The sequence below is a fragment of the Prinia subflava genome, chromosome 10, assembly GCF_021018805.1.
Source record: "Prinia subflava isolate CZ2003 ecotype Zambia chromosome 10, Cam_Psub_1.2, whole genome shotgun sequence".
Taxonomy (NCBI): Eukaryota; Metazoa; Chordata; class Aves; order Passeriformes; family Cisticolidae; genus Prinia; species Prinia subflava.
In genome coordinates, this window is record NC_086256.1 from 17355285 (window position 1) to 17365735 (window position 10451).

A 10451-nucleotide genomic window follows, 5' to 3' on the forward strand; every position below is an offset into this window, starting at 1 on the left:
TCGCACAATGCTCTGCACCCTGAGACAGGGCCGGACACGGGACGGGGCGCCATCTCCTCGGGACAGGGCTGGACACGGGACAGGGCTGGACACGGGACAGGGCCGGACACGGGACAGGGCCGGACACATGGACAGGGCGCCATCTCGTCGGGACAGGCCCGGACACGGACAGGGATGGACATGCGGACCGTGCTGGCCGCACAGCGCGGCCATTTTCTCCTCAGTGCGGCGCGGTGCGGGCCGGCGGCGCCCCCTGGCGGGCACGGCGCCGGTCCCGCGGCCGGCAGGGGGCGCGGCGGCGCGCGGCGGCGGCCATGTCGGAGCTGGCGCGGGAGGAGCTGTCGGCGCTCGCCGCCATCTACTGCGAGCCGGGCGCCTGCGAGGTGCTGGCGGCCTCAGGTGACGCGGCCGCGCTCTCTGCCCGCAGCCCGCGCTCTCCCCGGCTGCCCGAGGCCGCCCGGCCCGGCAGAGCCCCGGGAGGAAGCGCTCCGGGGCCGCTGAGGGCGGGGCTCAGCCCCCGGGGCAGCGCGGGCTGTGGCACTCCCTGCTGTCGCTTGTCGCGTGTCCCTGCCCTGCCGGGTATTTGGGCTGCCGGCCTCGCTTGGGGCACGGAGCCCAGCGGGCCCTGCTCGGTTATAGTGAGGGACCTTCTCAGGGCCCTGCAGGCCCTGGGAGCCAGCGAGGGGCAGGGAACGGGCTGGCTGTTCTCTAGGTAAACCAGCAGGTGAATGTTGTACGCGTTAAAAAGAGCAGGTGTTTATCCGGTAATACTGAGCGGGGGTACAGCTATTGCAATGCATAGGAACCGCTGGGTCATCTCAGTGTTTTTCTGGGGTAAGCTGACGACCTGGGCCCTGTGATGTGCCAGATGCTTCTTGCTTCAGCAAGATGTGTACGGCTGTAGGTTTTACACGGTACTGAGGCTGATGTGTCTGTCTGCCGTGGGTGGAATTACCAGGTCTGTAGTACTTGCTCCCATCAGCTGCTGGATGCTGTGGGCAAGGAGTACAGGGAGTGTAGATGCCTTCGTGGTTTCTGCACCAGCCGTGGTGGCCACTGATCAGAACACAGTATTAAGAGATGCCTTTCATCAGTCTGAGCTGTATGGTGCTGTGAAGATGCCCCTTCAGCAAGGGAGAATAAATCTCAGTAGTTCCAGTGTACAATGGCAGCTCTGTCAGGCTTAAATGTCAGGTGTGGTATGTGTCAGTGTTGGTGTCTGTTCAGATCCAGACCACTAGTAAATTTTGCTTAATGCCTACCACAGATGTGACAGCTCTTAGATATTTAGAGAGAGATACACATGCACGTATACACACAGAATATGCCTGTGTTGTGTACCACAGGTCCCTGGTGTCTGGGAGCTATTGGAGAGTTCTGCCCAGCTCCCCAGCAGAGCGGTGGACAGAGAGCAGCTTCTGCTGGCTGGACTGCAGTGAAGTCCAGGGGAATGCTGCTCCCTGTATATATACATGTATATATATTCAGCCCTAAAGAACTGGGATTGGAAAGGAAACTTCTTTTACTTTGAGGGTGACTGAGTGCTGGAGGCTGCTGGGAGAGCTTGTGCAGTCTCTCTCACTGGAGATATTCAGGATATCTGGATATTATCCTGGGCAGTTGTCCTGTTTTAGGTGACCGTGCTTGAGGGGAGAGGTTGAATGAAGGCATTAGTGTCTGCAGGCAGCACAATTAACCACAGTAATCTAAAACCAGAATTTTGTATCTAGATACATCTGGCACACCTCCTGCTCCAGTGCAGGCATGTAATTCTGCCATTTAATTTTTTTTAAATTGATATTTAGAGTTGTATTTTTAAAATATGATTGATGAAATGTTTCAACTGAGGTTTATTTTTAAGTGAAAAATTTCAAGACTGTTATTTTGAGCATAGTTTGAAAAAGCAGTATCCAGGCTTATCAGATGTTAATTTTAAAAAACGTGAGCATATCTGAACATTGCATATATACGTCTGTTCCTCCAAATCTGTTGAGAAATACAGGCACATTCTTCTCTGTGCTCCATATATGGAAAAAATGATTTTGTGTTTATAGGTCACCAGAACCTAAAAGGTTTAGAAACCTTCCTGGACATAAAGTGGGGTCCCACAAATGCACAATGGGATTAGGCTATCTTATTTATATTTATATTGATGTTATGTGATCTTGGAGGGCCTTTAACCAGGGTTCATGATATGGTAGGATCAGGTACATTTGATTGGTTTACATAGTTTTCTGCTGGAATTGAAAAGATTATTTTACAGTAATGATTATTGGTATTTTTCTTACTCTTAGAATTGTTGGAATTTACTTGCAGAATCTCTAGCCAGTATACAATTAACTTTTGTCCAGTCATTAGCTTACATTTGCTTTATCTCTTCAAACCGTGTAAATCGTCATTGACAAACGGTGCACGGACATAACTTCCAGGAAAACTGTTATGTTATGCAATCTCTAAGACATTAAGAGTAATTTGTGTGTAGATCCATGGGATCAAAAAGGAGGCCATTGGGGATTCATGGTTTTGAGGAATGTAAGAGAGTGCTTTTACAGGTCTCTTGGTATGGTAAAAACTTTGGCTTTTTGGAATTTAACTATGAAGTATTCAGAATGTAAAATGTGTTTTTATCAAAATCAATGTGTGGATGAATTTAAATAAACTAATTACAGCATATCTTTTTTACCTCACACACCTATTTGCAAAGATTAGTGTTACAGATAGAAATCCATAATTTAATTGTTAATCTGTTCTCTTTTGGTCTGTTCACCAAGCTTGCTACAAAAATATATTTAGATATTCTAAGCTTGTACGTTAGTAGGTGCCATTTTCTGAATTTAAAAATAGACTGCATGTGTTGCATAAAATGCCTTTGGGCAGGAGAGGAGGGGGATATCTGTCTGGTTGACATGGAACATAAGAAAAAATCTGAAGTATGCTAGAGCTAAATATACTGATAAGCATACAGCTATGGGGGAAAATGAGTTAAAATGTATTGAGTTTAGTCTGATTAGCACATTAAATGCCAGCAGAACAGTCATACCCAACCTTTTATTTCAGAAATAATCACCACGTTGCTGTGAAGACAACTCGGCCCTTGTAGCATGTGCAAACAAAGGAAATCTTTCTTTGGAGCCAGGTTGCGCAGGGCGCCGGTGGTTTGCTCTTTGTTCTGCCAGCGTCTGCAGCGCTGGTGCAGAAAATGGACGCTGCAAGGTTTAAATAAACTTTAGATGCTGTGGCCCTGCAAAGGTTCTGAACTGATTCTTCTTTTAGAAAGTCAGTCTGATGCAGATGTAAATGAGCACAGCTGGGCTTTTCCTGATGGCTCAGGGTGATACACCTTGGGATGCGAGGCTGTTCTGCTTCCTTCAGATGAGTTCATCACAAGGAAAGGTGGGAGATTTTTGCAGGTTTAAGAATAAGATCACTGCAGCAGGAGGCCCTTGTCGAAGGGGCAGGGTTGGCCTGACTGTCCCTCTGTTACTTCTGAGTTGGTGAGATCGGTTGTGACAAGCTAGTGAAAAAGTCCTAGGAGGATTATCAGAAAGGTAACGTGTTTTTCTGTCCCTGTAATTAAGCTGATGATAGAGTATGTTTTTCAACTTATATAGTCTGTGCATTTCAAAATCTTTTGGCAACATAGTTTAAAACAAAGCGATTCACAGGCAGGAGGACAATAATGCTCACCCGGTTCAGCTGGATGCCTGCTGGCTGTGTACCTGGTGGGGCTGCCCTGGGTGGGCAGCTGAGGGACGTGGGGCAGCAGCACTGTGGTGTGATGGCTGTGTGTGCAGACACCTCCGGGGTGGCCAGGAGGGTGCTGGGTCCCCAGGACACACAGGGCAGGTCTTCTGCTGTGTCTGTGATTTTGTGTGCTGAGCCCGGCGTAATGGCAGAGGAGCTGCTGCTGCTGGGGCCCAGGAGGAAACATTTGTCAGGGCAGCAGAAGACAGAGATTAGGATTGGGAAGGCTTGAGGTTGTTCTCTGTAGCTACTGGCCATGTGCAAGGGTCTCTTCCAAGGCTGGTTTTTCTGAGGAATACATTGGTCTTGAAAATAGTCTGGAACCATTGATGGGAAATGACTCTTTTGACATGTGGTGCCTATAAATACAGGCATGGTTGGGAGTGATTTTGTCAAATTCACTGGAATTGCACCTACTGCTTTAACCACGAGATTTGACTCTTAGGTAGTGATGGCCTGTAGATGTTTGGAGACTTCTTTATAGTACTGCTAGAATTTGATTACTGGGTTTAGAGAGTTTGCTGATTTTATTTTGTGACTTCTCTGACCTTGAGAGTTCTTTGTATGACCCAGGAAGGAGGTTTGGAAACAAGCCCCTTATAGATAAGCTCTATAAAGTACATCTGTCTGTCCAAGACATTTTTAGGTTCTTTCACTTTTTAGTAGATTTCAAATATAAAATCATACATTTTATGTGAGAGGCGCTGTGAGAGGCTGGTTACTGGCATGAGCAATACTAATCAAACATAATTCATCTGACTGTCATGTAAAGGAAGGTAAGGTAAGGTAGAGGGGGAAGAGTGCAAGTCACTTCAAAAGACCTGCTCTGAAACTCAGCTCTCCTCTAATCTGCCTTTCAAATCTGGCTTCTCCTGCCCTCATAGAGTGAATCAACCTGACATTTTAGCAATTTTTGAAAGAAAAGGGTTGAAGTGTTTAGAATGCATCAAAGGGGTGAAGCAGAGAACATCTGAAGAAGATCATCTTTTGTCTGATTGATACCCTCTTACTTCATGGCAGAGGAGTGAAAGTAGGTTAGGGCTTTGTCCATGCTTTTCAATTTGTCAAGTTTTGTATTGTTTTTCTGTGAAACTTCTAGTTAAGAAGGTTTTATTTCATGAAGTACTATACATAAGTTTAATATAAAGCATCTTTGATTATATGATTTATCAGGATGATGTAGTCTTTAGCCTTTCCTGCTGCATACTGACTGTATCCTTTTCACTCTGAAAATAATTCTATTCTTAAGTAGACCTACAACAGATTTTGAGCCGATATGAAGTTATATAAACATAAATTAGTATGAATACATGCATATTTATATATGTAGTATTTAGATTCAGGTGTCCAACAGAGATGTTTTCCCCATGTCAGTCTGTTGTAGAAGAGTTGGCAGAAAAAAATTAGGCGTATTTTCTCTGCAAGTTGTAGGGGACAAAGAATCTGACTTCTTTCTTTCCAAAGTCTCTGCTTAGTGTGGAACTGCTTTTGAATGATTGTCTTAAAAAATACCTGTGCAAGTCTGTTTGCCTTGCGTTAGTATTGATGTTAGAAGTCTTACAGATTTCTTTAGAAGCAAACTTAGGGCAGTGCTGAATCCATCCAGAAAAGTCTCTACTTCCAGTTGTCCTTGCTTTTCCTTGCTTTTGTTATTGAGTTGTGGAAGCTGAGTTATGTGTTTGAGAGAGACAGTTCTTTATTACTGGCTTGTCTAGACTTTGAAAGAGCTAAAAGATACAAATACTTTTTAAAATGTGTTAATAATTTTCCTTCTACTATGTTATAGAAGTGTTTCATTTCAGGATTCCCTGCAGGTATAGCTTGAGCTATTGGTTGCAAGCCCCCACCCTGCAGAAAAAAAAATCATTCCCTCATATTTTATAGGAAATGTCAGTTATTTGAGTTGAATTATTTGAGTTAAAGAAAATAACATGATTTAATGATATATATGTATTTCAACTTCAAACTATTAACATTTATTTTTTTCTGTATTTTCCAGAGACTCATGGAATCTCATTTAGAATTCAAATCAGTGTGAAAGACCTGCTGGATAAGGATATACTTTTAAAGCTGTTATTTCATTTACCAGTCAGTTACCCATCAACTCTACCAGATATTTCTGTTAACTCAGACCAGCTTACAAGGGCTCAGTGTATGGATGTGAAAGAGAAATTACTTGAACAGGCAAAGAAGCATCTTTCTGAACCCATGGTACACGATCTGATCCTTTGGGTACAGCAGCATCTTAAAGATGTCATTAAGCAATCAGCAACAGTTTGCAATGAAAAAACTACTTTGTCAAAAGGAACAGAAGATGGTATCTGGATGCTCCTTTTGCATTTAGATCACATGAGAGCAAAGGCAAAATATGTGAAAACTGTGGAAAAATGGGCTTCAAATCTAAGGCTGACTGGAAGACTGATGTTCATGGGCAAGATAATATTGATTCTTCTTCAGGGTGACAGGAGCAGCATTAAGGTGCAGGAACAATGAATGTTGACTAGTTCTATCGATTTACCACTGAAACCTCTGTGTCTGAATATTTTATGTGTGTTTTTCTAAGATTAACAATTTTGGAAGCAAATTGATCATTATTGGAGTAGGAAGACCCAGCAACTTTATTCTGTATTTAAGAAAAAGGGAGTGTTCTGTTCTGTCTGCAGTGATACCTATAGACTTGTGCTCTGTATTGCTTTGCTTCCCACTGGAATTATGCCCCCATATCCCTTTGTTTCCTGACCTTAATAAGCCTAGATTCAGTGTCCTGTATTTTTCCAAGTGCCCCAGAAAGTGGAAAATATTTTGATGAGGAATTTATAACAAACATATTTCTAACTCCTTGCTAACTGTCTCTTTCCTTGACTTAAAACCACATGGTGCTCCTAGTGCATGCCTGGGCTTTGAAATTCTTGTCTGTGCATACAAACTCCCACTGCCTTAGGTGGGTTTTTGTGATGATGTTGGAGGAGAATTTTTTGGCTTTTCTAACTCACGTTCTCTTAATCAGTTAGGCCTACTTAATTTAAAAGTGATGAATAGAAGCAGTTGTGCGCGTTTTGGGATGGGCACTTTCAATGTTTGATTGCAGTGTTCTGAAAAAAGATTAAATTTTGAGTGAGCTTTTGCATTTTACTAAACTTTGGAAATACTAGGTGACATTTAATATTTTGGGAATTTTTTTGTCATTTAGGAGTACTTGATTCTTCAGAAAACTTCTAAGGTAGATGTGGACTCAAGTGGAAAGAAATGCAAAGAGAAAATGATGAGAGTACTGTGTGAGACAGAAGTACAGTCACAGCATAAAAGGTATAATTTAATACTGTTGTGGATAGAAAAGTAACAGAATCGATAATTACATTCTGACAAATCCAGGCATATTCATGAGTTTCCCTTTTACAATGTAGGTTTCAGACGTTTGAAGTCAAAGAATATTCAACACCGGAGGAGCTACAAAAGGAATTTGAAACTGCAGGACTTACAACTCTTTTCTCTGAGTCTGTGCCTCCTCTCCTAAAATAAAATTAAAAGAAAGCCCTGGACTTTTGACCAAAGCAGTGGTTGACTGCAGATGCTGATGGAAGATAAAAGGACTAATGTAGCAAAACAATGTTAAAAAATACCAGTAGTAGTCATCCCTTTGCAAGAAGAAGGCAATTAATACATTAAGAACTGATTTTTTTTTTTACGTTTATGTATTAAAAACTTTTTCTAACCACTGTGATGTTGACTGTGATAATTGCAGGGCAAGCATGAGAGATTGGGAAGAAACAATGTTAAAAAAATAGTCTCCTAGTCAGACTCTGTTTTATCATCCCTGTTTCTCAGTGTTCTGTTTCTTCTCTCTCATGGTAGAATTTGTTGATAATGGCCTGTTAGAAAGCATCATTAATTTAGCTTTGGAAGACTGTATGAAGATATTTCTGTAAAAAAACATAGCAAACACACATTTGAATATGTGAGGACAGCATATACTTAATATCCCTTAGGAGTTAATCTGCTAATTTTTCATTCTCCCTTTAATTGACTATAAATGCTAGATGGTTGATTTGAAGAAAAAGCTCATGTCACTTGGGGCCTAAAAGAACTTAGAAGTGTCTTTTTGAATATTAGTTTTTATTCTACAATTGATAAAAACAGCCACATGGAGGATTTAAATTGATAGAAAGCTGAAGTAAAGCCAATTCTAATATTTTCTTTGATAGTTTACAGATGTCTTTTTGCACTTTATGTGGTTTTATTGTCTGTGCAGCTTTAGGTATCTTGATTCAATTGAACTGTTGGAGCAGTATATATACAGACTTCAGTCTTCCATTTTTCAAGGTTTCTGCCAAGTTGTTTTTGTTTGTTTATCTGTGTTTTTTTGGATTGGTCACTGGCCTTGGCCAACCTGTAATTTCTTTTTTAGTCAATAGTCTGTGTTTTACATCTGTATATTGTTACAAAATACATGCATAATTTTATGAATTGTGCAAGTTCTGTTTACCTAAGGAGGATCAGATACTTATTTATTATGATTATTAATGTGTGTCCTTTGGTTTCTGTTTTACCTGAAACCATTCTCTTAACAAGACTAGATAAATTATCCACTAATAAAAATTCTGCAATCATGAGTTTCTTAGTAACTAGCAGTGCCATTTGCCATTTGAATGGCTTTAGCATGTAGCTAAACATGTGCTTTACTGCTCTCTAAAATTCAGTCTCTGAAGCTAAATGTCTCAAGTATTCTGTAATTAAACAGATTTGATCAACTCAGTATAAACTAATTTATTTCCATTGTATTGGGGGAAGACCAGTACGATTTGTTCAGTTCTGAAAGTGTGGTTTGGCAAATCACTATGTAAGATCTGATTTCCTGTTTCATGCTCAGACCATGAGATCATACCTCTTTCTTTATATATTCTAGAAAAGCAACTAAAGCAGACTTTTTTAAGGAAGAATTTTATGTTTTACTGTTTGAGATATCAGATGCATAAAAGGTTGTATATAGTTTGAAAGTTTCTGAAGTTTTTCAGGAGTTTGGTGATTTCCCTAATGTAGAGTGTCTCAAATAGGTATGTTGCATGTTATTTTGTGCACTGATGCTAATTCACTTAGATAGTAAAAAAGTTCTTTTTAATGAGTCTTTCATGTTTGCCACATACAGTACTTCAGGCACAGTAGCAAAGAGACTGGGCTGAACAGGTTTTACAAATCTGTTCTGTGTTATTATGAAATGGCTTCCTGAGAGACAGGAAATCTAATTTTCTATTATTTTAAGTGCATGTGAAGATGAATTCCTACTTTTCCAAAGAAGAATAAAACAGAAGTATCTTTAAAATACTAAAGTAACGTGTATTTTAAATTACAGTTTCCAGAATTTGAGCTGCTCTCAGCCAAAATATCTGTTGAAAATTTGTATGTTGGTGCAGTACAAAGTTTTTAAAAGCTGCAGAGGGTCTCTCCTTACACTGTGTGACAGATCTGACAAGTATCAAACTCAAGAAAGGCCTATGCATGTACAGCATAAGAAAACATCATCAGTATCTCTCTGCAAAACTAAATGTAAGATTTTGCCAGATGCATTGTCTGTTGATTTTAGGAATCAGGTTGAATGGCACACCTACTTGTGTGATCTCAAAATGCATGTGACTTCAAAAATAATTGAGGTGTAAGTTGGTGTGATCATCTTTCTTGCAAGATTAGATGCAGACTTAGTAACCTTTTCCTCCCTACTAGAAAAGCCATTTGTGGTGTGAGTGGCTGCCAGTTGCACTTGAATATAAACCCATGTATTTTTTGAATTTTGTTGCTTGATGCCTTCCTGGTCAACTCTGTGTCTAGAGCTGGTATTCTGCAAGAGCCAATTAAAAAGGAACAGTGGGGTGAATTGCAGCTCTGTCCTGATCTGTGCTCATTTTCCTGCCAAATGAAGTTGTTAAAAGAAGCTGTGTTTCAGGAGGTGGAAAATGCAGTTTTTACAATGGATTTTTACCATAACTGAATTTGTTATTCACTAGCTGACACTGGACAAATCCACAAGTTCACTGTAGGAAAGGACTGGAGTTTATAGCTTGGTTTGATGTGCTTCAGGAGAATTACAAATCTGATCAGCTTGATACAGTTCAGACAGCAGAGAACATGAAAACTGATGTCAGTCTGATTCTGTTAAAGCAAATTCTTTTGCCTGCCTATCAATCAGTAACTTACTTTGAAGGGTAGGAGGATATCTTCTGTTCAGACAAGTAAACAATATTTTTAAAGGCTGTTCTTTTGGAAGGATGTTGCAGCTGTCTGTTAACTGATGGTTTGTTTGCATTCATTGTAAAAGAGATGAGCTGGCCTGTGAGCCTCTGGGGCACAAGAATCAGAATGGGTCCTGTGGTGCATGTTCTGCCTTCCAAGGGACCTGAAGCAGACACAGAAGAGCAAAATGCACAGATCCAGAAGAACAAGAAGCAGGGAAAAAACGCATTAGTGGGTAAAAAGTTAGTGAAGTGTATGTAACTATTGGAATCTGACAATTCAGTTGCAAGGAAGAAGAAATCCACAAATTAAAGGTGATTTAACAAATTAGAAGCTAGCTTGCTTGTGGGCATGGTATTATAAATAGTTCTTCAAATGGCATGGTGAGTAAAGCCTTGTTTCCTGTGGCCCTGCTAGTTTCCAAGCTATAGCACACATGAAGCCTTCCCTGCAGGAAATACATTCCTGATGGCATTCTCCCAGGT

The 10451-nt window shown here is 41.0% G+C and overlaps 1 protein-coding gene across 1 annotated transcript; it reads left to right on the forward strand.

The window, feature by feature from the left end:
• The first annotated feature begins 247 nt into the window (after window positions 1–247).
• Window positions 248–7460, forward strand: RWDD3 (RWD domain containing 3). The gene is made up of 4 exons (XM_063407566.1): window positions 248–399; window positions 5744–6222; window positions 6935–7050; window positions 7149–7460. The coding sequence occupies exons 1-4, from the start codon at window positions 315–317 to the stop codon at window positions 7261–7263; spliced, it is 795 nt and encodes a 264-aa protein (XP_063263636.1). The 5' UTR covers window positions 248–314; the 3' UTR covers window positions 7264–7460.
• Window positions 7461–10451: the final 2991 nt, after the last annotated feature.

Bases quoted from the DNA above. Each gene is read 5' to 3' on its own strand.
- RWDD3 (XM_063407566.1), top strand. From the start codon at position 315: ATGTCGGAGCTGGCGCGGGAGGAGCTGTCGGCGCTCGCCGCCATCTAC. The intron at 400-5,743 runs GTGACGCGGCCG...TGTATTTTCCAG, and splicing joins CGAGGTGCTGGCGGCCTCAG to AGACTCATGGAATCTCATTT. The intron at 6,223-6,934 runs GTGCAGGAACAA...TTTGTCATTTAG, and splicing joins GTGACAGGAGCAGCATTAAG to GAGTACTTGATTCTTCAGAA.